This window comes from Petromyzon marinus, chromosome 29 (genome assembly GCF_048934315.1).
Source record: "Petromyzon marinus isolate PM22_M1 ecotype Great Lakes invasive population chromosome 29, UKy_Petmar_22M1.pri1.0, whole genome shotgun sequence".
Taxonomy (NCBI): Eukaryota; Metazoa; Chordata; class Hyperoartia; order Petromyzontiformes; family Petromyzontidae; genus Petromyzon; species Petromyzon marinus.
In genome coordinates, this window is record NC_133695.1 from 4392112 (window position 1) to 4419974 (window position 27863).

General features: G+C 47.6%; 2 protein-coding genes and 1 long non-coding RNA gene across 8 annotated transcripts in view; 2 read left to right on the forward strand and 1 right to left on the reverse strand.

The window, feature by feature from the left end:
• Positions 1 to 11739, reverse strand: part of LOC116947315 (apoptosis-stimulating of p53 protein 1-like) — a 65541-nt gene extending 53802 nt beyond the window's left edge. For 2 of the 4 annotated variants that reach the window (XM_032962905.2, XM_076070477.1), the window contains exons 1-2: positions 11489 to 11739; positions 3507 to 3580 (exon numbers count right to left, since the gene is read on the reverse strand). In XM_032962905.2, coding sequence (XP_032818796.2) covers positions 3507 to 3515 — 9 coding nt within the window. In that variant the 5' untranslated portion in view covers positions 3516 to 3580; positions 11489 to 11739. Of the gene's footprint in view, positions 1 to 1283; positions 1456 to 3506; positions 3581 to 11488 lie in introns of those variants that run through there. The other 2 variants (XM_032962909.2, XM_032962904.2) reach the window with 2 other exon arrangements.
• LOC116947316 (uncharacterized) lies at positions 2506 to 11815 on the forward strand. Its single transcript, XR_004403653.2, has 3 exons — positions 2506 to 2732; positions 2937 to 3080; positions 11700 to 11815. It is a non-coding gene; the product is annotated as an uncharacterized LOC116947316 (long non-coding RNA).
• A 3490-nt stretch (positions 11816 to 15305) lies between these two features.
• POLH (DNA polymerase eta) lies at positions 15306 to 27723 on the forward strand. 3 transcript variants are annotated; one of them, XM_032962900.2, is made up of 11 exons: positions 15306 to 15421; positions 16320 to 16396; positions 18299 to 18433; positions 18895 to 19145; positions 19574 to 19764; positions 20275 to 20378; positions 20964 to 21083; positions 23127 to 23250; positions 24416 to 24481; positions 25282 to 25454; positions 26307 to 27723. In XM_032962900.2, exons 1-11 carry the CDS (start codon positions 15395 to 15397, stop codon positions 27382 to 27384), a joined length of 2346 nt encoding a protein of 781 aa, XP_032818791.2. In that variant the 5' UTR covers positions 15306 to 15394; the 3' UTR covers positions 27385 to 27723. The 3 variants fall into 3 exon arrangements, with proteins under 3 accessions (XP_032818791.2, XP_075926594.1, XP_032818790.2); XM_076070479.1 differs by having other exon boundaries at positions 15326 to 16396; positions 18895 to 19114; positions 19552 to 19764; XM_032962899.2 differs by having other exon boundaries at positions 15327 to 16396.
• The last annotated feature ends 140 nt before the right edge of the window (positions 27724 to 27863 follow it).

Genomic DNA, 27863 nt, shown 5'->3' on the forward strand with positions numbered 1-27863 from the left:
CCAACCCTCCTGTTTAGCAAAAGCTCATATCATGGAAACGCTTGTTATACACAGGGCCTTCAGAGATCGCTGTTTGTCTCATCATCATCATCATCACCACCACCATCATATGGCTTTAAATCTTCCCCGTCTACACCGCGCTCACGTGATACGTACGTACGTAGAACTTCTTCCGCCCCGTATGTAACCAACCGTACTTAAGTGTCGGTGCGTGGGAAGGCCGTGAAAAACGGTGCGCTCCCTCCTTGGGCCACACTTGCTGTCTCGTCACCATCACCACACCAGCCTCTGGCTCTAGATTTCCTCGTCACAATCGACAACGTCCTTCGAGGACCACTCTTGCAGGTAGATCGCCACCGCTGCCATCTCCGGCCTGAGTTCTTCCCCGCATTATGTGCCTACGTTGAACTTCTTTCGCACCGTACAAAGTCAACCGTGCTAATCGGAGGTGCGTGATGGTCAGAATACCAAAGGTATGCCGACCGCGAAGTATACTGCACTGCGTATTCCGTTGAGCTATGCACCGATCTGTATAATAGACTCTGAACGATGTCGTCCTGTTATTCTGCACGATACAGCACATCAATGATGATGTTTTAGCCCTCCGAGTGATATTCCGGGGTGGTGGGGATCACGCAGAGGTTAACATAACAGCTGTGAACCCGGCTTCCACCCCAGTTCGATTCCCGGTCACGTGCGGCTAAACGAAGTGACGTCGGAACCCGTCTTGCGCTCTGCACCCTTCACCAACCCGCACTGACCAGCGTGGTGAAGTATGGTCAAGTAACCCATTAATTACCCAAACGGCACGAGGGAAATCCTTCATCCAGCAGTGGATCGACCAAGACTTTGTAAGCAAAGCACCAGATATGCTATGTACCACATATAATAATTACCATGATGATGCTTTAGTGCACTCGAATTGACATGCAATGATGATGATGATGAACACGTCACCCCCCACCCCCCTCTTGATGAATATGCGGTAAACACAATCCTCCACAATGACGATGATGATCCAGTGATGATGTTAATGATGAGCGGCGCATTACCGTAAACACAACCCCCCACAATGACGATGTTTGATGGTGATGATGATCCAGTGACGATGTTGATACAATGATGCTGTTTGATGATGATGATGATAATAATAATACATTGACGGCGTTTGATGATGATGATGATAAAAAAATGACGGTGTTTGATGATGAATGGCGCTTCCCCGTCAAACTCGCGACGGCAACAGAGTATCCGTGCACACCTGTGGATCCGTGCTCGCATACCTGTTGCGCCTTGCCTCTCACCACCACAGGCCTCTCCCTGAAGCGGTACTTCACCTCCAGCGAACGACGCAAGCCCCGGTTCGACATCCCGACCTGGGCCCAGGCGGTCTCAGCGTGCAGAGGACGACCTCGGGACCGGCGCTCGGTCATCCACTCCCTCCCTCGACCGCTGCCTCCCACCACTCACCCCCCATCCCTCTTCCTCCTCCTCCTCTCGGGGTCGATTTCCCCCCCCCCCGACTCACACCCCACGCCCCCCCCCCCCAACAAAAAATAAAAACCCTTGCTATTCGAATGGTTGTTCTTCATAGATAGATAAAAAAATAATTTAGTTTGAAAAAATCTAGAAATAAATTGCTATCCAGACCGAATCCCACCACACCAACTACCACCACCACAACTACCACCACCTCCGCAGGGTCCAAAAATGTTACCATCCAACCAGCCACCCACCCAAGCAAACAACAATAATAATGATGATGACAACAATCAATTATCCGTCCCAGGCAGCAACGAGCAATTACGCTAATTATCCTGGGAGTAGTATTTGCAATGTTTTCTCGCGAGAAAATGAATTAAAATATATACACGGCCGGGAGAAATGTCAGGAAGATATGCGCTGGGTGTATGTGTGCTGGGTGTATGTGTGCTGGGTGTACTGTGTGTGTGTGTACTGTGTCTGTGTGTACTGTGCAAGTTATTTGTTAGCTCACAGCGACTTGCCCCAACAGCCTAACAAAAAAAAAAATCCTAAATGTGGGTTCGTTGCCTGTTGTATACTCACGTGTGCTCGTGTGTGTTAAACCTATATGCATGTGTAATAACAAACAAACAAAAAACAAGCCTTTACTAAACAAGTTGCAGGATCTTGAGAGGCTGGAGGCGGCTAGGGGAGGCATTTCATCCAACAGTGCATTGAGCGTGGCCGGTGACGAAAATTGACCGTCGCCACTCTGCACGCGCCTCCGACATCGCTCTGCTGCCTCGTGCCGTCAAGAGCGGAGCGACGGACTACTGGGTGGTTCTTTGTTGTTGTTGTTGTCGGAGGCTTGGCAGTCGTAGACCCTGCCTGTGGCATCTATAGAATATATATGCGAGCGCGTGCGTGCGCGCGTGTGTCTGTGTGTGTGTGTCTGTGTGTATGTGTCTAATTTTCACCCACAGCTGCAAGCAATTTCGGCAGTCGAGTCGAGTGTGGTGGGGGTGGGTTATAGGAGGGCAAGGCAAAGCAGAGAAAGGAAAGGCTCTCAGACCGAGACGTTCACAGCTACAACGCTGAGACATTACGACATTGACAATAGCACAATCTTTGCAAAACATTATAGTATACCTGGGCGTATGTGTCTACATCACGATAGTGTACGGATATCCACATTTGCATTGAGCATACTGTTTTACCATACACACGAGAATAAGAACAGCCCTTTGTCTATACACTACTGCATGAAGGTTGGTCATGGAGGTTGCAACATCACTCATCATCACCGTTATTATGGAGGATTGCTCACCGTCATCATTGTCGTGCGGGATGTCATCTGCATCATCGCCACCATCAATATCAGCATATGTGACATGTCTCAGAGTGCGCTGAACCATGATCATCATCTGTGGTACGTCATAGACTTCACTTAACAGCCCTTGGTCAATCCACAGTTGCTGGAAGAAGGCCTCTCCACGCAGTGTTGGTGTGACCATACTTCACCACGGTGGTGAGTGCTGGTTGGTAAAAGGGATAATACTCAGACGTCCGACTGCCATATCGCCGTGTCGCAACGAGGCAGGGATGGGAGTTGTATGGTAAGTGACGATCGGTGTTTTCCACTAACCCTGCCTTCCAATTGCTGGACCACACTTGATTCAGTATAGTCCCCGCGTATGGCAACTGCTGTGCTCACATGAACACTTTAATGCCGAATGTCCCAACGTGTAGTAGCCCTCTTAAACGTCTTTGCTTTTCAATGATATGCTGGGATGTACGCTGATTTCTGAGATAGCTTTGCATTTTTTCTCCTCTATCCCCCTTTAACCCCTCCCCACCCACACCCCACTCCCCTCCCCCACTCGGGGTCAACCTTGAAAAACAGCTTTTAAAGCTCAATGAGCTTTGCCTCCCCGCCCCCCCCCCCCGTGAACAAAAAATAAAATAAAATGAGGGACGGGTCAGCTGCCAACATATGAATGAACCGGTGAACGAACGAATCTCAGAGACTGTTTCATACTCACGGGCATCATATTCCTGGCTGGTTTGAGCCACAGATCCGGGACCGGGTGTCTTCAAATCATCACCTTCGCCGCAGCTGATGGGGATTACAATGGGGACGATTTTAGCCGATTGGCCACTGATTGATGGACACTCTCAATCATGACGTCATCATAATCTCATCATCATAATCTCATCATCATCATAATCTCATCATAATCTGCACGTTCTTTGGATGTGACCGTCTGTACATCCCTCCCTCCCTCTCTACCTCCCTCCAATCAGCCAGCAAAACGTAGGGTTTTTATTATAAGACTGTATAGTATAAGACATTAATTTCTGCTGCTGCTGCATTGGCAGTGGTGCACAAACACAGATAACAAATGAATTCAACGAATTCATTCAATATGCATTGAACAAATTAATTCAATAAATGCAACAAATTAATTCAATAACACCCCGACTTGAACGGGGAAATATATAGATATGTAAAAAAAAACAGTGAACACTTTGGGCAATGGCCCTTCCTTAATAATAACTTTTTTACACGATCATCAGCGCGGTGAAATATGGTCAAATAACCCCCACGACCCGCGGTGGCGTGCGAGGTCCTCGTGAGAATTGCATTGACAAGGGGAGGGTGGGAGGCCTGTGGGTGAACATATAAAAGGACACACAGTAGAGTACAATGTACGCTTCATTGATTTTGCATGGGCTGGTCAATATTGACTGAACGCCCTTAGGCATGAAGCTGAAACTTACTCCCGTCGTCCGTTCCCTGTTTATTATCACAAGATAAGATTTCCTGCCCCTATTCTGCGGTTTGTTTAAATGTAGTCCAGTTCCCCCCCCCCCCCCTTGGCATTGTGTAAACGTACTGTATTTAACACACATGTTGAAAAGTTATTTTGGAATATAGAGGTACAGTACGCTGGTGTGGCCAGGATTCACGTCTGAGCCTACGTAGGGGAGGCCCAGGACAGGTTCAGAAATTCGCCACTGACGGTCCCCGTGGTAGCGAATCGAATTCGGCTCGCTGGGTTCATAGCGCAGTGTGCCAACCATTGCACCACCGTTCCCTCCACTCACACACGCACACAACATACAGAAAACTTGTAGAAAAAGCACTCGGCCTTTGTGTATTATGCAAAAATCATCCACAGTTCCTGGAGAACTGCATCTTAAGTGCTCTTTGTCACATACAAAGACAAAGATCCCCGTATAGCCTGAATAGACTGTTGGGGCAAGTGGGTGGCCAGCACCGGCCGCCTGGTGCTGGCCGTGAGCGGGAATCGAACTCACCAAAGATCCCCCATATAGCCTTAACAGACTGTAGGGGCAAGTACTGTTAGCGAGCACCTATGACGGCCGGAACGGTACACGAGGGGGTGGGTGGCCAGCACCACGCCCGACCGCCTTTGTCTCCCTAGTCGCGATGTTTACACACCGCACCAGGTACTCATTTGAGGCTGAGTCGACCTAGGGGAGGCCCGGGACCGGTTCAGATAATCGTCACTGGTGTTGGCCGTGAGCGGGAATCGAACCCGGGTCGCCAGGTTCATAGCGTAGCGCGCTAACCGCTACACTACCGCTCCCCACGCACTCACACACTCACACACACACATAGACACCAGTATTGGCGTCCTCTGGTCTAGCACCAATTGAGACGAGGCTCAAAAGAAAGCCGTCTCTGGTGTGGACCATTCCGTTTCAAGGACAATGCCATATATTATCAGAGTGTGTCTTTTGTTTGCATTTTGACCACGAGTATTGTGGTTAATGAAGACACGATTCATTGTAAAAAGGTTTCAGTTTTGTTGCCAGAAAAAAGGGGAAAAACCCTATTACAGTATTATATTTTGGTACTGTCAAAGGAGGTCTAATGACGATAAAGGCAGTTGGGTCAATTGCTGGTACCCGCAGTACCACGCACGCCCGTCCGCCTTTGTCTCCCCACTGCTGATATTTACATACCGCAGCAGAAACTCATTGATGTAATGCTGGGTCGACACACAGCCAAGCACGGACGTTAACATAACAAAGACAAGGATCACCCGCATAGCCTTTACAGATTGTTGGGGCAAGTGTTACTAGCGAGCACCTATGAAGGCCGGCACGGCACACGAGGGGGTGGGGGGGGGGTGTGGCCAGCACCACGCCACCTTTGTCTCCCCAGTGGCGATGCTTTCACACACAACGCACCAGGTACTCATTTGAGGCCGAGTCGACCTAGGAGAGACCCTTGACGGGTTCAGATAATCGCCACTGGTGTTGGCCGTGAGCGGGAATCGAACCCGGCTTGCCGGGGTTCGTAGCGCTGACCGCTGCACTACCGCTCCCCCATACGTTCCCTTCCATACTCACACCCCCACGTCCCTACTGCATAATGACGATGTAAGCGTGTGCCGGCGAACAGCGAATGCGTTCCCGTTTGTTCTTTCTCGATGAATGAGTTGCCTATGCCTGCCGTCACGACGTCTCTCCGGTACATTAACCCACGCGGTGATGAAACTCGGGCAGGCTCGGAATGTGGCCCGGAATGTTGGGGGTGACCTGGCGGCACTGGAACTCACACACTGTCGAGGCAAAACACAACACCACCCCCCACCCCCCAAACCTGGGTATAGGTTCGAACTGAGGCTTAGTGTGGCACTCGGTACGCAGAACAATAGTCACAAGGGCAGGGCTTCATTTCAGTCAGGTCCGTCGTGGTAAGCGGCCCGGATAAAACATTTCCACACCCAGAACACCACCATATCCAGTATACCTCTCAGAATCAAAATATCATAATCATGATATGTATTTATACTGGAGGAATCCGATGAGCTATGAAGCTTTTTTTTCACAGGTGCCCAGCACTGTGGTCACGTGCCTCCTATCCCAGTGTCTCCAAGCCACTCGCAACATATCCAGTGAGAATTCGTAAACCCTCTTTATCTTTACAGGGTTTAGGTTCAGCCAAATAAATACTGCCGGGTTCAATCCGACACCACGTGTATCAATTTTCAAATGAATGCCTTCATTGTTATCAACAAAATTAGTTGTGCCAAATAGAATGGACGAATCTAAATGTGCACGTCCTCCTGAAACGCCTATGCTAGTCACGAACAGAATAAACCTCGCTCGAATCCTTTGCAGAATGCGTTTTAAAGTGGAAATAATCGACGTACACGTGACAGATTCCTTCTCATTGCAGTTGCAATGAGAAGGAATCTGTGATCGGCTCAATGGGCAGGAGCGAGATGGATTTTGGTGGCATAGCAGGACCGTGTGGGCCAGCGATGGCTCGGAGAGGGCCTTCATCCAGCAGTGGATATACTAGGACTCATGATGATCGATGCCGATCAGTACGTTGCAGTAAAAGTGAAGGCGTAAATCACTACGCGGTAGTAGCTTTCACACAAAAAAACAATTGGATACTGGATTATGAAAATTAACTGACTTAACTTTAGACGAAACTAATTTATTTGGTGATGCTACTGCGTCGGGCAGTTGTGCACAAGCAAAATTCGCCTCCGAAAATACTCAACACGTTCACAATAACACTGTGACCTTTAAAGGGATGAAAATATATAATAGGTGACGTCCCGGGTCTTACAACAGTGCCGTGGTCTTTTAAGGGAGAAAAATAATATATAATTGGTGACGTACACTTTGATTTCAATCATAGCCTGTAACAGCTTCTCTGTCAATCCACTGCTGGAGCAGAAAGTTCACTCCTCGGTTCCTCTTACTTTGCATCTAAGTCCGCACCCGGCGATGGCATTGCAATGCACGATATGGAAAATTTGTATTCACGAAAACCCGTTCGGTATATCCATGAAGTTTAACCTCACAGGGGCGCTGCGGTGGCGAAATGTTAACTACCTCGCCCGGTATACAGGGGGTCGTGGATTCGATTCCGACCCTGGCGCCTGCTGTTTATTTGGAGTTTGCGCGTCTCTCTCCCCGTGGTCGCGTGGATTTTCTCCGGGTCTTCCCTCCACATTTAGAATTAAAATCATGCGTTTAGAGTATGTGTCTGCTATACATTTCCACTTCACGAGCCATTTAGTTGAGCTATATACTGTATATATTTTTTGTTCTAGCCAAGGCGCTTCTGAAAAAGAGCGACGTAGCTCAGTGAGCCTTACCTGGTAAAATAAAATAAAAATAGTTTATACATTAACATACTCAATTGGACCAACTCTTTCTCTCTCCTTCCAAAGTTGAACTCGGACTCGCCCCGGAATGTGTAGACCTGGCGCACAAGGGCCACCACCACTTGAGAAGTTAAAATGCTGCCCCACACCCCACCTCCCCTTTCAACAAGAGCAGCGGCAGAGTTGGAAGGGTAAAAAAAACTCCACAGTAAACAGAGGATGGAGATGGGCAAAGTACACTGCACACCAACACGCGGCTCGATGGCTGGAATCGAAACACACGCGCGCACACATCCTTAGCTAAAGTCTCTCACACGCAATGCACAAACGCAGCCATTTATTCAAATTGCGGTCTTAGTATTACGATAGGCAGAATTATGAGAATAAGACGAGTATAATCCTGGTTTGATTTGTGATTGTGATCATCAGTACAGCATAGTCATCATTGCCGAACTGCTGTACACATACACACACCTCAGTGGGAGTAGCTGTAGACACACACACGGTGCGTGACAGCCTTGTATAAGACTTCTAACTTTGAACATTGCGGCCATATTATTTGAAGACAGAGAACAATGAGTCTGCCTAGTTTTATTGTTATTCTAAACCATGAGTACAGCGTGGCCATCGCTTCCTACTGCTCTACACACACCTGGGTCACTATATCACTAGCTGTACACACACCTGGGTGGCTATATCACTAGCTGTACACACTCCTGGGTGACTATATCACGAGCTGTACACACACCTGGGTGACTATATCACTAGCTTTCCACACACCTGGGTGACTATATCACTAGTTGTACACACACCTGGGTGGCTATAGCTCTAGCTGTACACACACCTGGGTGACTATATCACTAGCTGTACACACTCCTGGGTGACTATATCACTAGCTTTCCACACACCTGGGTGACTATATCACTAGTTGTACACACACCTGGGTGACTATATCACTAGCTGTACACACACCTGGGTGACTATATTACTAGCTCTACACACACCTGGGTGACTATATCACTAGTTGTACACACACCTGGGTGACTATATCACTAGCTGTACACACACCTGGGTGACTATATCACTACTTGTACACACACCTGGGTGACTATATCACTAGCTGTACACACACCTGGGTGACTATATCACTAGCTGTACACACACCTGGGTGACTATATCACTAGCTGTACACACACCTGGGTGACTATATTACTAGCTCTACACACACCTGGGTGACTATATCACTAGCTGTACACACACCTGGGTGACTATAGCTCTAGTTGTACACACACCTGAGTGACTATATCACTAGTTGTACACACACCTGAGTGACTATATCACTAGCTGTACACACACCTGGGTGACTATATTACTAGCTGTACACACACCTGGGTGACTATATCACTAGTTGTACACACACCTGAGTGACTATATCACTAGCTGTACACACACCTGGGCGACTAAATCACGAGCTGTACACACACCTGGGTGACTATAGCACTAGCTGTACACACACCTGAGTGACTATATCACTAGTTCTACACACACCTGGGTGACTATATCACTAGTTGTACACACACCTGGGTGACTATATCACTAGTTGTACACACACCTGGGTGACTATATCACGAGCTGTACACACATGGGTGACTATATCACTAGCTGTACACACACCTGGGTGACTATATCACTAGTTGTACACACACCTGAGTGACTATATCACTAACTGTACACACACCTGGGTGACTATATCACTAGCTGTACACACACCTGGGTGACTATATCACTAGCTGTACACACACCTGGGTGACTATATCACTAGCTGTACACACACCTGGATGACTATATCACTAGCTGTACACACACCTGAGTGACTATATCACTAGTTGTACACACACCTGGGTGACTATATCACTAGTTGTACATACACCTGGGTGACTATATCACTAGTTGTACACACACCTGGGTGACTATATCACTAGCTGTACACACACCTGGGTGACTATATCACTAGTTGTACACACACCTGGGTGACTATATCACTAGCTGTATACACACCTGAGTGACTATATCACTAGTTCTACACACACCTGGGTGACTATATCACTAGTTGTACACACACCTGGGTGACTATATCACTAGTTGTACACACACCTGGGTGACTATATCACGAGCTGTACACACATGGGTGACTATATCACTAGCTGTACACACACCTGGGTGACTATATCACTAGTTGTACACACACCTGAGTGACTATATCACTAACTGTACACACACCTGGGTGACTATATCACTAGCTGTACACACACCTGGGTGACTATAGCACTAGTTGTACACACACCTGGGTGACTATATCACTAGTTGTACACACACCTGGGTGACTATAGCTCTAGCTGTACACACACCTGGGTGACTATATCACTAGCTGTACACACACCTGGGTGACTATATCACAAGTTGCACACACATCTGGGTGACTATATCACTAGCTATACACACACCTGGGTGACTATATCACTAGCTGTACACACACTGGGTGGCTATATGACTAGTTGTACATACACCTGAGTGACTATATCACTAGTTGTACATACACCTGGGTGACTACAGCTCTAGTTGTACACACACCTGGGTGACTATATCACGAGCTGTACACACACCTGGGTGACTATATCACTAGCTGTACACACACCTGGGTGACTATATCACGAGCTGTACACACACCTGGGTGGCTATAGCTCTAGCTGTACACACACCTGGGTGACTATATCACTAGCTGTACACACACCTGGGTGACTATATCACGAGCTGTACACACACCTGGGTGACTATATCACTAGCTGTACACACACCTGGGTAACTATATATCAATAGTTGTACACACACCTGGGTTACTATAACACTAGCTGTACATACACCTGGGTGACTATATCACTAGTTGTACACACACCTGGGTGACTATATCACTAGCTGTACACACACCTGGGTGACTATCACTAGCTCTACACACACCTGGGTGACTATATCACTAGCTGTACACACACCTGGGTGACTATATCACTAGTTGTACACACACCTGGGTGACTATATCACTAGTTGTACACACACCTGGGTGACTATAGCTCTAGCTGTACACACACCTGGGTGACTATAGCTCTAGTTGTACATACACCTGGGTGACTATATCACTAGTTGTACATACACCTGGGTGACTATATCACTAGCTGTACACACACCTGAGTGACTATATCACTAGCTGTACACACACCTGGGTGACTATATCACTAGTTGTACACACACCTGGGTGACTATATCACTAGTTGTACACACACCTGGGTGACTATATCACTAGCTGTACACACGCAACACGTCGCAAGGATCCCGCGATGCTGGCCAATCGGCAAGACCAACGGTGCCAGTGGTAGCCAAAAAAAGGAATGCGCTCGAGTGGACATCCCCCACGGAGATGGAGCGGATGAAATCAACTCGCGTTGCAGGTGCTTAAGACGGATTGCTCCATCATCACATGGCTCGTGCGAGATGGTGAAGACACGTGTGTGTGTGTGCCCTTCATCCAACAGTGGATTGATCGTGGCTGTTGACGATTCCAAAACGCGACCTTATTTCTCGAATGAACGCCCCAACTATTGTCTAGTGATGGCAATCGTAGTGCCGTGGGGGCGACTTACCACTGTCGCAGGAAGGTGGAATGTCAATTGCAGCCTCCCAATGGTTAACGCTCATCATTAAGAACCCAATTATAGCTTACAACGCCTGCCTATTACAAAGTAGAGTTTCTTGTCTTGACAGGTATACGTGTACTATAATGTCAGCGTACATACGTGCAGGTGTTCACTTACCTTTGTTGAGAACTTTAAACTCTTTTTCCCCAACCTCATGAACGCCTTCAGAGAGCTCGCGAAAGGGCCGGATAGTTGTTGTTTTTTAAAGTTTAAATGGAACACGCCTAAACTTTATAAAACACACACACACACACGGACGCGAGTTTAAAAGATAACGATACACGGTGGTTGTTGTTTGTTGTTGCTGCTGCTGCTGCTGCGTGTCAAGGAATAACTGCGAGAGAGCGCCTGCATCACCTGTGATCTGCACCACACCTGGGCAACGTGACATCCCAGACGGAGCGACAGCCCCAGGGCCGTGACGTCACCACTCGGAGCCTGCACCACAGACAAAGATGCCCCGTGTAGCCCCTGACAGGCCATTGGGGCAAGTGCTGTTAGCGAGAAGCAGCACCTGTGAAGGCCGGCACGGCGCACCGGGATAGAGGGGGAGGGGGTGGCCAGCAACCACGCCCGGCCGCCTTTGTCTCCCTCGGTGGCGACATTCACACATATCGCACCAGGTCATCATTTGAGGCTGTGTCGACCTAGGGGAAGGGACCCATGGACCGGTTCGAATGATCGTCACTGGTGCTGGTGGCGCAGCGCTCGGACCTGCACCAATACCAACACTGACGTCATTCGCCACTCAGTGACGGTGACCACGGCCCCTGTGCCAGGCTAGGTGCACTTTGAGGCCACGTGAAGTGTCGAAGGCTCGCTGACAGGAAGGAGGACTCGGGGCAGGCTCAGCAGGTGCCATGGGTTGACTGACTGAGATGACCGGTAGATGCACCCAGCGTGCCAAATTGCTGCGTTTTATCCGCCCGGCGCTCCGCTCGTTGTTGTGAGCGTCGCTCCTCTGCTCTCCGTTGTTGCTGGAGGGCGACTGTCTCCAACTGCCCAGTAGCAGCAGCAGCAGCGTCCTTCACGAGCCTCCTCCTGACACCGCTGGCACCGGTCTTTGGCTAGTCCACTCAGCTCCACATCCTCCTGTACCACATCAGCTCCATCTCTTATCCAGCCCGTGCTGTGCCAGTTTATCCCCCTCTATGCGGTCAAACAGAAGCTGGTTGGGCATGCGGTGGCTGGGCATGGGGGCTACATCACCCAGCCAAGGCAGCCTCGCCTGCCGGAGGAGCTCACTGATGGGACTGTGTCCAGATCTTTCAATGATTTGTGATCTCCGCACACAATTATCCAGCCTGGTGAACCCCAGGATGGATTGTAGGCATGCCAGCCTCAATGTTTCCAACCGGCGCAGGTGTTCCATTAAAGGAGGTCCACAACGTGAGGCATGCCCCCATCCTATGGCAACAATAGTTGTTGCTATGTTTGATTCTTTATTAACGTAAAACATGAAACAGTACAACCAATTTAAGGAATACATTTAATACAAAACGTAACAGTTTTAATTCCTGAAAATGATATAAAGTTATCGATCATTATGAACACGTTAATCCAGGTCATGTAATGTCGATTTTTGAACACCTTAGATACTAAAAATAAAACATTGCAACGAATATCATGCCACCCAATCCATACCAAGCCGCCACCTATTCCATTACCCTTGTCCGGATTACATGTAAACCATTCTATTGGATTACATGTAAACTATTCTATTAGATTACATCTAAACTATTATATTAGATTACATGTAAACCATTCTATTGGATTACATGTAAACCATTCTATTGGATTACATGTAAACCATTCTATTGGATTACTTGTAAACTATTCGGTTGGATTACATGTAAACTATTATATTGGATTACATGTAAACTATTATATTGGATTACATGTAAACTATTCTATTGGAAAACATGTAAACCATTATATTGTATTACATGTAAACCATTCTATTGGATTACATGTAAACTATTCTATTGGATCACATGTAAACTATTATATTGGATTACATGTAAACTATTATATTGGATTACATGTAAACTATTATATTGGATTACATGTAAACCATTCTATTGGATTACATGTAAACTATTATATTGGATTACATGTAAACCATTATATTGGATTACATGTAAACTATTCTATTGGATTACATGTAAACCATTCTATTGGATTACATGTAAACCATTCTATTGGATTACATGTAAACTATTCGGTTGGATTACATGTAAACTACTATATTGGATTACATGTAAACTATTATATTGGATTACATGTAAACTATTCTATTGGAAAACATGTAAACCATTCTATTGGATTACATGTAAACTATTATATTGGATTACATGTAAACTATTATATTGGATTACATGTAAACCATTCTATTGGATTACATGTAAACTATTCTGTTGAATTACATGTAAACTATTCTATTTGATTACATATAAACTGTTATATTGGATTACATGTAAACTATTGTACTGGATTACATGTAAACTATTCTATTGGATTACATGTAAACTAGTATAATGGATTACATGTAAACCATTCTATTGGATTACATTATATTGGATTACATGTAAACTATTCTATTGGATTACATGTAAACTATTCTATTGGATTACATGTAAACCATTATATTGGATTACATGTAAACCATTCTATTGGATTACATGTAAACTATTCTATTGGATTACATGTAAACTATTATATTGGATTACATGTAAACTATTATATTGGATTGCATGTAAACTATTCTATTGGAAAACATGTAAACCATTCTATTGGATTACATGTAAACCATTCTATTGGATTACATGTAAACTATTCTATTGGATTACATGTAAACTATTATATTGGATTACATGTAAACTATTATATTGGATTACATGTAAACTATTATATTGGATTACATGTAAACCATTCTATTGGATTACATGTTAACCATTCTATTGGATTACATGTCAACTATTACATTGGATTGCATGTAAACCATTTTATTGGATTACCTGTAAACTATTCTATTAGATTACATGTAAACTATGATATTGGATTACATGTAAACCATTCTATTGGATTACATGTAAACTATTCTATTGGATTACATGTAAACTATACGACTACTTCTCAATATAAGATTACTTGTCATGACTGGATTCGATTGTCATTATTGGATTACTTGTAACGATTGTCATGATTGCATTCGATTACTTCTACAGGTTTAATTACTGATCACGATTCGATTAAAATTTATGTCACGAGTTCGATTACTCGATTCGGATGTTGGAATGATTTAATGACTACAGCCAGCCATTAGAAACCGCTACTCTAACTAGCTCATCGGATTCCTCCAGCATCAATACATATTCAGATTCTGACAATGTATACAACATAATTTTAGTTTCATATAATCGACGACATCAATAACAATCGATTACCACGATTACCTACCAGTAAAGATAGCCTACGAATCGATAGTAATTTAACTAATCGTGGAATCGATGCAGGCAGCCAAGGTTACGTGATGACGTAGTGACGTAAACTACGATCGCTGACGTCTTTACGCTCGCACGTTCGTCACGTCATGCCGTAACTGGTCGACGACGACGTCATCGCGCTCGCACATCCGCTCGTGGTGCCAACCATGACGTCAGAAGCGTGATTACGCAATTTTATAACCGTGGTTTTGACGTCATCACGCTCGATACTCCCCAACGATTCCACGACAGCCGCTGATGCGTGATGACGTTTGTCGAAAAAGATGGCAGGATAACGTCATCACGCTCGCGCGTTTCTCGTAATGTTAACGCAATCGACGTACGTTGCGTCATTGCGTCATAAAGAAATGGCGGTAGTCAACGTCATCACGCTCGACCATCCGCTTCCGGGGGCTTCCAAATCCAGTAATTGTACTGTACCGTGATGATGTCATATTCTACCGGTGACAGTGACGTCATCGCGCGCGCGTGCAAATCGCCGTCATGACGCACGCAGGATATTACGTCATCCTAACACATGGAGACATTTGCACAACGTTGGACGGTGCGACTCAGCGCCGCGTATTTTTGAAATACATTTTTACTAATGCGACTTAGTTAACCGGTGGTTGTGTTTTGCATTGGCGGTTTTTTTTCTTCTTCTTCCTTCTAATCGGTACAAGGCCGCGCAGTTGTTACATCGCAGGATCGCAAGAGATTGCCACGGCTTGGCTGAAGGGCCTTCAATCCAGCAGTGGAATTGGGTCCACGCCCGGTGGTGATTAAGATTTCAGCTGCGTTGTGTAACGCGGACAACGTCCGGCTCGCGCGCACGCGTCTCGTTTACGTTCGTAAGAGGCGTGAGACGTTTATGGTTTATGATTTATTTTTATTTTTACTTCATGCAAAGGAATTTTGGTCAAAACGTCTTGAATGCAGGAACCCCGTCCGGCAAAACATTCCCCTCGGTACGAGTTAGCGGCGTGGCCCTCCGGCTTACAGTCGGTGAAGTACATGACATTTGGCTATTCTGGCTAATGCCGAGCTCATTGGTCTGCCTGCTCCTCGGCTACCCATTGATAAAAGGGTCACAATGCAGCGCTGTCAGAATCAGAATAAACACCTAAGGGTAGGGAGCAGCCCCGTAAGGAAGACGCAGACTCGCGATTAGAACTAAACTCCTCGCCACGTCTGGAGGCTCCTCACTTTGAGACGCACAACACACCCGTGTGACCGTCCGCACCAAAGCAGCATTGCTTATTGTGTTGTTTATTTAAATAAACTGGGTGACATTCGACAGTTGTATAACTTTAGGGTGGAGAAGATACCTTTGGTTTGCAACAAGCCACGATTCGTGGACCATCACTCCAGAGAATTGGGGAGGATTTCCATCACAAGTCCCCATGGAACGAGGCACAGAGCGGGTCGTGGCCTTGGTGGACATGGACTGCTTCTATGTCCAGGTGGAGCAGAAGTTTAACCCTCAGCTCAAGGGCAAGCCGTGCGTGGTAGTGCAATACAAGGGCTGGCGAGGAGGAGGGTGAGTGGCTCGTTACGCCGCGGTGGCTATGAGATGTTAACTCCCTCGCCTGGTGTGCAGGAGGTCGTGGGTTCGACCCTGACGCCTGCTGCTGCTGTATATTTGGAGTTTGCGTGTCTCACTCTCTCTCATCATCATCACGGTGGCTATGAGATGTTAACTCCCTCGCCTGGTGTGCAGGAGGTCGTGGGTTCGAGCCTGACCCTGACGCCTGCTGCTGCTGTATATTTGGAGTTTGCGTGTCTCTCTCATCATCATCACGGTAGCTATGAGATGTTAACTCCCTCGCCTGGTATGCAGGAGGTCGTGGGTTGGACCCTGACGCCTGCTGCTGTATATTTGGAGTTTGCGTGTCTCTCTCTCATCATCATCATCACCGTGGCTATGAGATGTTAACTCCCTCGCCTGGTGTGCAGGAGCTCGTGGGTTCGAGCCTGACCCTGACGCCTGCCACTGTATGTTTGGAGTTTGCTGTGTCGCTCCACGTGGTCGTGTGGATTTTTCTCCGGTTCCGTATTTTTCACTCCACATTTAGAATGAACGCGCGTTTCGAGTATTTGACCGATTTAAATTCCCATGTGATGATGATAAGCCAGCTTCGTTGAGCTATCATTTGTGCTCTTTGGTTCTATTCGGTAAAGTCACGTAACAAACAACAAAAATAAAAAAATTCACGACGTTTCAGCCACAACACAAGTGGCCTTCATCAGGTGAAGGTACCGTGCTGTCATGAGGACAGCGTTGGAGTGAAAACAGCCAAGCCCAGGTCGCATCCTTTAAGCTGTGTGGGAGGAAGCAAAACGCTTGACAAAGGCATTAGTATAGAAATGAGCACGATATACGTAGGAGGTGCATGGGCCATGATGGACCAGGAGCGGGTGGGGACCATAACGGACCAGCAGCAGGGGGTGAGTGGAGTGAGTGGAGTGAGTGAGTGGAGTGAGTGGAGTGAGTGAGTGGAGTGAGTGAGTGAGTGGAGTCACGAAAGCTTTAAATCTAGAATTATCATTTGTGGTCGGGTCGCTTCTGAGAAAAAAGCTTTGTAGCCCTTTGGGCCTTGGTAAAATAAAACAAATAGTTTCTATCTTGATTTGACGCTTTCGTGACTGCAGGAATCCATACTCTGTGGTTCTTTCGGTATAGTCACGTAGGTATAAAATAAATCACGTTTCGGGCGCAACACAAGAGTACATCATCAGGTGGGAAAGCATGGTCTGCTGCTGAGCCAGACTGTTTTAAAAGGTTTGAAATGGGTGTCGCTCAAGGATTATCAAGAAGTGGCCGGGGCTAGTGATGTTAATGTGAGAAATTAGCATGTAACGGTAAGATAGGAGAGCGGCCTCCTAAACGAGGGCACGGAAGTGTCTGTTAATTTGAAGCTTTCGTGACTGCAGGAATGACTGTTTGGTTCTTTCGGTAAAGTTTTACCGAAAGAACCAAAGATTAGTTTCTAGTTTAGTTTGCTACAATCCTGAGTAACCCCTTGTCACCAACCTGCAACAACCAGCGTGGTGAAGTGGAGTGGTTTACGTGGCCGTCTGTGGGGAGAAGATACAAGACAACACCGCCTGTGATCCAGCATTATAGGCAAGGGTCAGTGGATCACGTAGAGATTTGTAAAAGTTTCCACTCTCACTGGGCTGTGTGAGGTAGGCTAGATGGTAAGACAGCAGGTGGGTTTGTAAACTGTGCGAACCTTTGGTTTAATGTTCTACGGGTGAGCGGTGAATTATTCTCGAAACACGAGGAGAAAAAAACGAATCGCTGGGGAAATTGGCCACCAAACACCCAAATGCAGCGGGACCCTGCTGCAATTGTCTTGAGACTCTCAGGCTTTCTTAGAAAATATTATTCCCTGACTATTGTTGTCCTCGTCTGCTCCCCACCTCCTTGGGGGTGCAGCATCATCGCGGTGAGCTATGAGGCGCGCGCCTTCGGGGTGAGCCGCAACATGCGTGGAGACGAGGCGCGGAAGCTCTGCCCCGAGCTCCTCCTCGCCCGTGTCCCCGAAGCGCACGGCAAGGCCGACCTCACCAGGTGAGCGCACCATCGCGCAGCCCTCAGCCGTGACGCGTAGACGAAGGGCGATCGCATTTGTTTTGCAGAGGTTCGAGGCCAGCGGCCGTCCTGGTTAATACTGCGGGTGTATTCGCTAAAATATACAACGCTGCCCTCCCCCCTCTCGGTCTCCTTCACAGCGGAGGTTAAAGATCTCGTGGCGTCGGTTGTAATTGTAGGCCACGTGTGCTGGAATTAAGGTCAATGTTTTTAAACTACCGTACTCGCAAATTACTTAATAGGGTAAAAACGCACAGCAACATCTCCCCCTACTGGTTCACTACACTCATCTGTGAAACGTATTTTCATCATAGCCTTGCGCTATAAGAATGGCACAAATACTAAATGTAATTACATTTCAATAATACTTGTAATTATTATAATAGAGAGTGAACTATTCACCGGCCACTCTGGTGCTGGCTCCGCGTGCCGTTTGGCAGGTACCGGGAGGCGAGCGTGCAGGTGCTTGACGTCATGGCACGCTTCGCTATCGTGGAGCGCGCCAGCATCGACGAGGCCTACATGGACCTGACGGACGCCTTGGCGTCGCGCATCAGTGCCTTGCACGGCCGCCCCCTGGTCCCCGACGACCTCCCCGGGACCCACGTGGAGGGGTGGCCCCGTGACAGGGAGGTAGACGCTGCCGGGGAGGGAGACCCGGCCGGGGTGGGAGGAGTAGAGATCGACAGAGGTGCACCGTTAACTGTTACAAGACGTATAACAAATGCAACTGCACCTATGACCAAATCACCCGTAATGTCACGTAAGATCTTGGAAGCAAAGCAGGGTTGAGATTGTACCGTGTTTGGAAAGGCGACCACCGTGCATAACAGGTTGTTGTTATACGCTGCTGTTGCTGTTGCTGGGCTATGTTGTGGGCAGCAGACGGCAGTGCTGCAAAATCCATTGCTGCTGTCCACAACATTTTTACATTTGTATTGTCATCGTAAGCAAATCACAGTAAAATGTAACCATGCACAAAGTGATCACGTGCGCAATTTTTGCCATCAAACGATCGAGTGGCCAAAGCAAAAAAATAAATTTTAAGTTAATCTGGAGGTGAGTTTAGTGATTTTTTTTTTCTGTGTTGACACGAGTCAATTTTCTTTGCGTCACCAGAAACGCGGCGAGTCCGTGGGTTGGCGGAGTGGCTGTCTTCGCTGGGGGCGGAAGAGGATGGAGAGGGGGGTGCCGCCGCCACTAACGGGGAGCTGCGTTTGGCCATGGGGGCCACGCTGGTAGCTGAGATGAGGGCGGCCGTGGAGGCTGAGACTGGGTTCCAGTGCTCGGCCGGTATCGCCCACAACAAGGCGAGAAAACTTAACGCGCAGTGTCACATCATGCAATAGTATAAAGTCCTTTTAATTGTGACCCTTTTTATGCAGTCTCTTTACTGATCCGTGACAACTTCGATAATCTACTGGTCAATTCCATGATTCTTGAGTTTATTTCGATGAGAGGGGTGACACAAAAGTGGTCGTGGTAGCCGCTAAATTCGTATTGTCGATTAATTTTCGCAGATAAAAGGAGTCCTGTAAAAAAATCTTTCAATCTGCATTTATCTAAATACTTTAAAGATAGGGAAGTATTTTTTTAAAAATAATATGATAACTCGCTCCTTTAATTTGCAAATTTGCTGATACAGGAATGGTACCCTCCACTTCGACACAGTTCAGAGGAATCCCACTGTAATTGCACCGTCACGAAATGGACTGTGTTCGTCACCGCAGTGGCGGTAACGTTTATAGCTTTTCGGTTACGATATTTGCTCTCGCGCGTGCCGGTAACGCGTTGCGTCTTCTCTCCCTGCATTGGTGCAGACGCTGGCCAAGCTAGCGTGCGGCATGAACAAGCCCAACAAGCAGACGGTACTGTCACTGTCCTCCATCCCAAAGCTCTTCGCGACGCTGCCGATCGGCAAGATGTGAGTGCACGATCAGCCTCCTTGTGGGCCCCTGTGCGAGTCTCTGTGTGAGGATGTGGGTCTTACATTTTTTTTCAATCTTATTTTTTACGTGGGGTTGTGTGATGATGCAATGGTCAGCATACTGCATTACGAGCCCAGTTACCTGATTTTGATTCCTTGCCACGGCAAACATCAGCGGTGGGTGATGTCTAAACTGGTCCTGGCCCATCCCCAATCCCATGTCAAAAAAACCCTAAAAACAATCTCCATACTGAGCAAACCATCGTTTGGCTATACGTCCGACATTTCGCTCCATGTGCTGGAAGCTTTTTCAGTTCTTGCAGTTGTTGAATATCCCAGCAGGTAGAGTTAAAGTTACTACATCCTCCCACACAGCACGTGGTATCACCTGCAAACACATCGGAGCTATACAGCAGCACAGTCACGAAAACTTACGAGATTGTAGCAACCATAGTCGTAACCCCCTGTGTAACAGCGTCATGTGTATTTTGTGACCCCCCTCCCCCACCACCGAGGTGTATTTCGGGGTGCGATGCACGCGAGCTGTCTTTGTTGTGCGTGTGCGTGGACCCGGCTGCTCAGACGTCACTTGGGGGGGAAGCTCGGGAGCTCGGTGGTCGAGACGCTGGGCGTGGAGACGATGGGGCAGCTCGTGGAATTCACAGAGGGCGCTCTGCAGGCGCACTTCGGCGAGAAAACCGGGTAACTTAACTTAAGACAACGGCGTGGCCGTCGCAACGCAACCTCCCCTCGCGTGGCTACGCAGGGGTGGAAAACCTATGGCCTCACTGGCTGGATGCGACTGTGCAAATCAACGTGGTACGGCCTGTGGCCACACGAGAGGTACCACTCCGAAACTGCCCTGCAAGCATCTATTCCGCACTAATTGGGCACGAGTAGGATAGTACAGCATACTCTCGTTATTCGGGAGGGATATGCTCTCGAGATGCTCATGAATAGAGCATTTAGCGGATAATCATATTGGCCGATGAATATCGCACGTGTAAAATCTGCAGCAGATGCTTCTAAAGCTTCGAAATTTCTCTCATTGCTTTGTAAATTTTCTCACGACACATTCTATTTCATCACTTTGTCTCATCAGTTTGTTTCCGTCTCTTTCGATTACAGTTGTGTAGAGTTCCACATGCGATTCGTGGATAGCAAAATATCGCGGATAGCAACTTCATGAGTAAAGAGGGAATTGTGTATTTTCAATCTGGTAATGCCATTTTGATTTAAAGCTTTCGTGACTGCAGTAATTCATATTCTTAGCTCTTTCGGTAAAGTCACGTTGAAGGGAAACAATAAAATAATAAAATATATATAAACCAATAAAAAAATTCTCACGACGTTTCGACCGCAACACAAACGGTCGTCATCAGGTGTGAAAAACCAACGGCAAGAAACATTTGAAAGAAGTGGCGGTTTGCATTTATTTATTTTTAAACGGTGTTTGTATTTATTTATATTAAAAAACGTTTAAAAACAAATAAATAAATGCAAACCGCCACTTCTTTCAAATGTTTCTTGCCGTTGGTTTTTCACACCTGATTACGACAGTTTGTGTTATGGTCGAAACGTCGTGAGTATTTTTATTGTTTTTTATATATTTTATTATTTTATTGTTTCCCTTCAACGTGACTTTACCGAAAGAGCTAAGGAATATGGTAATGCCATGTTTCTAATTTTAATGCATTCAATCACTTTTGTCATTGTAAGGGCCTCTTGCAAATGTGTATGTCAAAAAGTGGAACGCAATTAGGTACACGTATCATGAACACAAGGATGCTCTCGGTAAAGATAATATCCCTCTCCGATGCGTTTTTGGATTTTACCGTGTGTTGTTCTCCACGATGTCCGACGGTTCTCTTCACACGCCGGACATCGTGCCATGAAACGTCGGACATTGTGCCGAACAACACCCGACACAACCAGACAACACATCGGAGAAGCCATGCAGCGCAACCACGCAAAGCCTGCGTAGTACTGAAATATTTTCCATGACATTACGATGTAGTTTTTGAATGCACGTTATATTTTTATTTTATTTGGTACACATTGTACGCTCTTCAACCAGCACCTTTATTTCCCTTTCGCCTCCCCGAGGTCTGCATTACAAAAAAAAAGAGAGCCGTGCGAGAGCTGATGCATGTGTCGGCGGAAACTTGGCATTAAGTATAACTATTTTTTTAAAGACAAATATTGTTGGAAAATGCCTTTCCGCTAACGCATGAATGAGCTCCTTGTTGTCTCGGAGCACTCCCACCTGGTAGTAATTAAGGCTTAATAATTATTGCTATGTATGGCGTGGGAGTTTTGTACATGGGGTAGCTGTTAGGGCGCAGGGGAGAGAATAGGGAAAGCTCTTACACCTGCGTAAACGTCATGTTGAGGACATGGTGCACGTGTTTTTGAGACCGCTGGCACAGTGGTTAGCGCACCATGCTGCGAACCTTGCTACCTGAATCCGATTCCTTGCCGTGGCTAACGTCAGTCTGGAGTCGTAACAGAACTGGTTCTGGGATCTCCCCTAGGTAGACTACCTTAACATGAGTAACTGGTGCAATGTATAAACATCACCAGCGGGATGACAAAGGTTGTTGGGCATGGTGCTTGCCACACCCCCACCCCATAGTGCACTGTGGCATGCCACCCACGTGAAACTCTTGCCAAATAGCACTCTGCACCAACCGCCTGTCGAAGGGCCACATGGCGCAACCTGAACTTTGTCTCTTATGAGTGCAGCTCGTGGTTGCACGACCTGTGCCGAGGCGTGGAATTCGAGCCTGTGCGGCCCAGGCAGCTGCCCAAGTCCATCGGCTGCAGCAAGAACTTCATGGGCCGGGAGGCTCTGGACACGAAGGAGAAGGCAAGGCGGCGGGCCCTGTCATGCATCGCCACACGTGACCAAACACATTTATCATATGCCGTTGTCCACCTGCCTGCCCGCCCGCCCGCGAGAAAATGACATGGCCGTAGTTTTCAAAATGTAGGTGGCGGATGCGCCAGGTGATTTGGTAGTGACACCTCGCCATCCATTGATCGCCAGGGCACGTTTGGGTGATCTGGCTGCATAGATCGGTGTCCCCTCGTGCGCGCTTACCCGTGTTCATTCCTCCCAATGCTCTGCGCTATGCGGCAGCGGACTCTGACCCCCAAGGACCGGCAACAGCTTCTTCGTCAAGGTCGCGGGTTTAGGTGGAGCGATGGCTCCCTGCTAGACCAAAAATGTAGGTGGCTGGTGGCTCAAAGGTCACAGCTGGCACCGCTGAGACCCTGGGTTTGAATCCAGGTGCTGGACACCTCAAATTTAGCGTTTTTTTTTTACGTGCAGAACTGCCCCCGAAGTGTGTCGCTTCAACACTTATTGTAGATTTGAAAATGCCAATTTCTCTGGACTGGCAAGATAACTTTTTACCCTTTGTATTTTCAGTGCACCGGCCACCCCGGTTGGCCTCTGGATAACGATGCTGATGTCATTGTGGAGAGAAACATCGTCAAACATATTAACGCAACGTGCCTTTAAAGAGGGAGGCAGCTGGGTGGGTGGCTCAAAGGTCAAGAGTGCTGGGCTGGCACAGATTACATCCTGAGTACCAATCTGGACAGCTGCCCTTACTCAGAGTTGTGATTAAACGAGGTTCTTTAGTGTAGTGAATTTATGGTCTCAGCCCAGTCACTGATGACTGCATCAACATTTTTATTTATTTTGGTTTTGCACTTAACTTGGCTACATTCCATCTCTGAGAATTAACAATCGGTTTGATCGTCAAGTAACTTTGCTTCTCTATCGCGTGGATTGGAATGTGCTGCCTCCTGCTGTATTTACCAGAGGGTCAATTGAAGAGACCTTGGGGTAGCTCTGTCATATCCGCTTCCCTGGGCCATTCTCCAACGGCGGAGGGTTGCACTGCTCTGCAGAAGGCGCGAATGGGAAACTGTCTCCTGACACAACACCGATAACACATCTGGAGGGGGGTAGGAACCTTAAAATAAAAAAAAAAATGTTTCTCTGTTGTTGGAACGACCCTCAGGTGCAGCACTGGCTGCAGCAGCTGTCATTGGAGCTGGAGGAGAGACTGAGTAAGGACAGAGACATGGTGAGAGAGCTGGGTTCTAAACACCCCCTTCCTGTTTTACCATCATCTAGTCACCGCTTGATGAGGGCCTCCCCACAACAAGCTGGTCTCTGGGGTTATTTGACCATACTTCACCATACTGGTGAGTGCTGGTTAGTGAAGGTGGGCAATAGAGACGTGTAACAGCCCCACAGCAGCCAATAATGGAGCCTGTGTTGTGCAAGGTGGTCGCTTATTCAAGCGCTATCCAGGCTCAATCCTGATTAGTTTTCGAGATCTGGTGAGATGCGGCACAACATGGGTGATTTGGCTATATTATAAATGGTCTGCTCGTGTAAATTCCACTGTTTACATTGAACGCAGTGCAACAATTTAGTTCCCCCCCGTGGTCTCTGGAAAGTCGATCCCATGCCCGAAGGTGACACAAACAAACGCTCCTTCCTAGAGCTGGGCTATCTGATTGGTCAAGTAATCGATTACTTACCTGGTTGGATAACAAAAACAACATTTTCGAAAAAAATTCTCGCCTGCTCCCATGTGTGCTGCTGGACGAGAGGTGAATTGGCGAGGTTTGCGGACATTGTCAGCTCTGTCGCACATGACTTAGCTTGCGGCGGGGGGGTTGGGGGGGGTTTCCCACATTTTGTAAGGTAGGATGTGAGAGGCAACCACCATTTAAAACAGGGGCCTGATTAATCGATCACAACAAAATATTTAACCGCAGTTCTTTTATCGATTAATGGGTTTAATAAACCGGTCGTCCCAGCTCGACACCTGCATGCGTGTGGATCGTGAAGCTGCGAGCTTGTCGTGCGCGGCAGAACAATCGCGTGGCCAAGCTGCTGACAGCGGGCGTGCGGCTGAGCGGGGACCAGCGCTACTGGGGCCTGTCGCGCTCCTGTCCCCTGGCGCGCTACGACGCACGGCGCATCGCCAGCGACGCCCTCGCGCTCATCGCCGCCTCCAACACGGCCGGTGCTCAGCACGCGGAGTGGTGAGCCCAGTGTGAGAAAGTATCTTGACCCCCCCCCCCCTCCGGAGTAAGAAGACTTTTATCTGAAGGCAGAGAGCAGAGATGTGGGGGTATAGTGTTGTGGGACAATGGGATTTTGCTGGACCGCCCTCTGCTGCCTACCACACAGCACTGCAGCCTATCAGCCCGTCGTGCACGGTGGTCACCATTCTAGCCGCTATCCAGGCTCAATTCTCCAAAGCTTGTGGGATCCGACAGGATTGGGTGCATTCCGGGTGAGTTGGTGAGAGGCAGTGTGTGAGTGGAGTAGACTGTGCGCAACTTCAAATCTGTGTCCCTTGACAATTATGTTAAGTTCTTTCGGTAAAGTCACGTAGAATGAGAATAAAATAATAAATTGATAAAATAAAATAACACAATAATATTCTCACGACGTTTCGGCCACAACACAAGCGGCCTTCATCAGGTGAAGGTCTTGTCCCTTCACCTGATGAAGGCCGCTTGTGTTGTGGCCGAAACGTCGTGAGAATATTATTGTGAAGGTCTTGTCCCTTCACCTGATGAAGGCCGCTTGTGTTGTGGCCGAAACGTCGTGAGAATATTATTGTGTTATTTTATTTGATCAATTTATTATTTTATTCTCATTCTACGTGACTTTACCGAAAGAACCAAAGAAGATGAATCATTGCAGTCACGAAAGCTTTAAATCGAAAATTATGTTAAGGTTTATCAAACTTGTATTTTTCACATTGCTCCTATTTATCTTAAATGCAGCTCTGCAGCTTTCTCTATTGAATTATTCCATTATCCTGCGTTATTTCGTCTTCAGCCGTTCTTTAAATTAATCCACCCACATCCACCTGCACCCTCCAGGTCTCCAGCTGTCACCTGCCTGTACCTCTCTGCCACCAAGTTCTCCGATTCTGCATCAAGTTCCGGGGGAATCGCCAGCTTCCTGACGGGCGACGCCTCGGCCACCCAGAGCCTCGCGCCCCCCACGCAGAAACCTCTTCCTCCACCCCCCTCGGCCACACCCGAGGGCCAACGTAACGGTTGGAGCCCGGCGGCGACGGACAAGCCGGGTATTCTCGCCTTCTTCAGGAGAACGGCCTCTCGATTAGACGGCCTCAGAGCCGGGAGCGAGACTCCGGTGCATGCGTTGACCTGTGACCTTCCTACAAAGTCGATCGAGGGCAGTTGCCCTGAACCACAAACTCGTTTGCCGGCTCGGAGCCCCCAGAATGTCATCTCCTCGTTCTTCCAGCGGAGGGCGCTCGGTGCCACAACGGCAGAAACCACAACAACAGCGGAGTCGAGTTTCGTGGCTGAAAATCCTTGTGACGCAGCGGTCGGAAAGTCACTCGGCACCCAGGCCAAGGACATCACTGCAGGATCTGCAGACCCCAATCAAGAAATGCATGACAGCAGCAAAGCAGCCTCAGAAGCTGTCAATCAGGTTGAGTGTGAGAAAGAACACGGGAAAACAGCCTCTGCCGCCAACAAAGAAGGCAATGATGGAGGATTTGAGTTTTTGAATAAAAATGAAGATGAGTGCGGTTTTGCTGCGCTGGCAGGTGACGACGGAGGTTTCGGAAGCAGCAGCAGAAGGATGGATCGATCCACTTCTCAGGACCCAGAGGGGGGTTCAGCATCCTGGAGCACCTCCGAGGACTACGTGCTGTGCGAGAAGTGCAACGCGCGCGTGCTGGTGTGGGAAATGCCCGAGCACACGGATTACCACTTCGCCCGCAACCTGCAGGACTCCTTCTCTGCTGCGTCACCGATCGTCCCGCATGGCCAACACCTGTCGCCGGCGCCACCACCACCAAAACACTCCCAGCGTGGCAAGGTCACCAGAAAAAAGACGGGCGAAAACCCTGCCGCCAAACGGCAGAGGACCTCGGGAAACTTTGGCACATTGGATGCCTTCTTCAAGAAGTCTCCTGGGTAGAGCAGTTACACTTTCCAAACTGTGCTGGATTTAAGCGGTAGGCTTAAATCTGTTAAATGTAAGCTTAGGATTTTTTAAACATTTTTTTTACCACATACCAATTTCCAAACCTTACTGTTCTGCTTTAAACCATTTTGACTTTTTTTTAAAGACACCTGTCAAAATCAATATGCAGTGGAGAAGGGTTTAAAAAGGCCGCAGCCTAACGCTTAAATCGGTAGCATTGGAAAATGTACGTTTTTTGATCACCATTTGCACAAGTTGCATACCAGCCACTTTAATGTGTATACTGCTTTTCTTAAATGCTGTGAAAAAAGAGCATTTTGTATGATTTTAAAATCGTGGCACTGCGTGTATTCACACCACAAATGGACGAGTGGCAAAATCGTGCTGTGGTTGGTGTGTAATGAATGGCTTTGTGTACAGGTGGTTGGTGCAGGCAATTATGTGTACTTGTGAGGTCTGCATATGGGATAGTA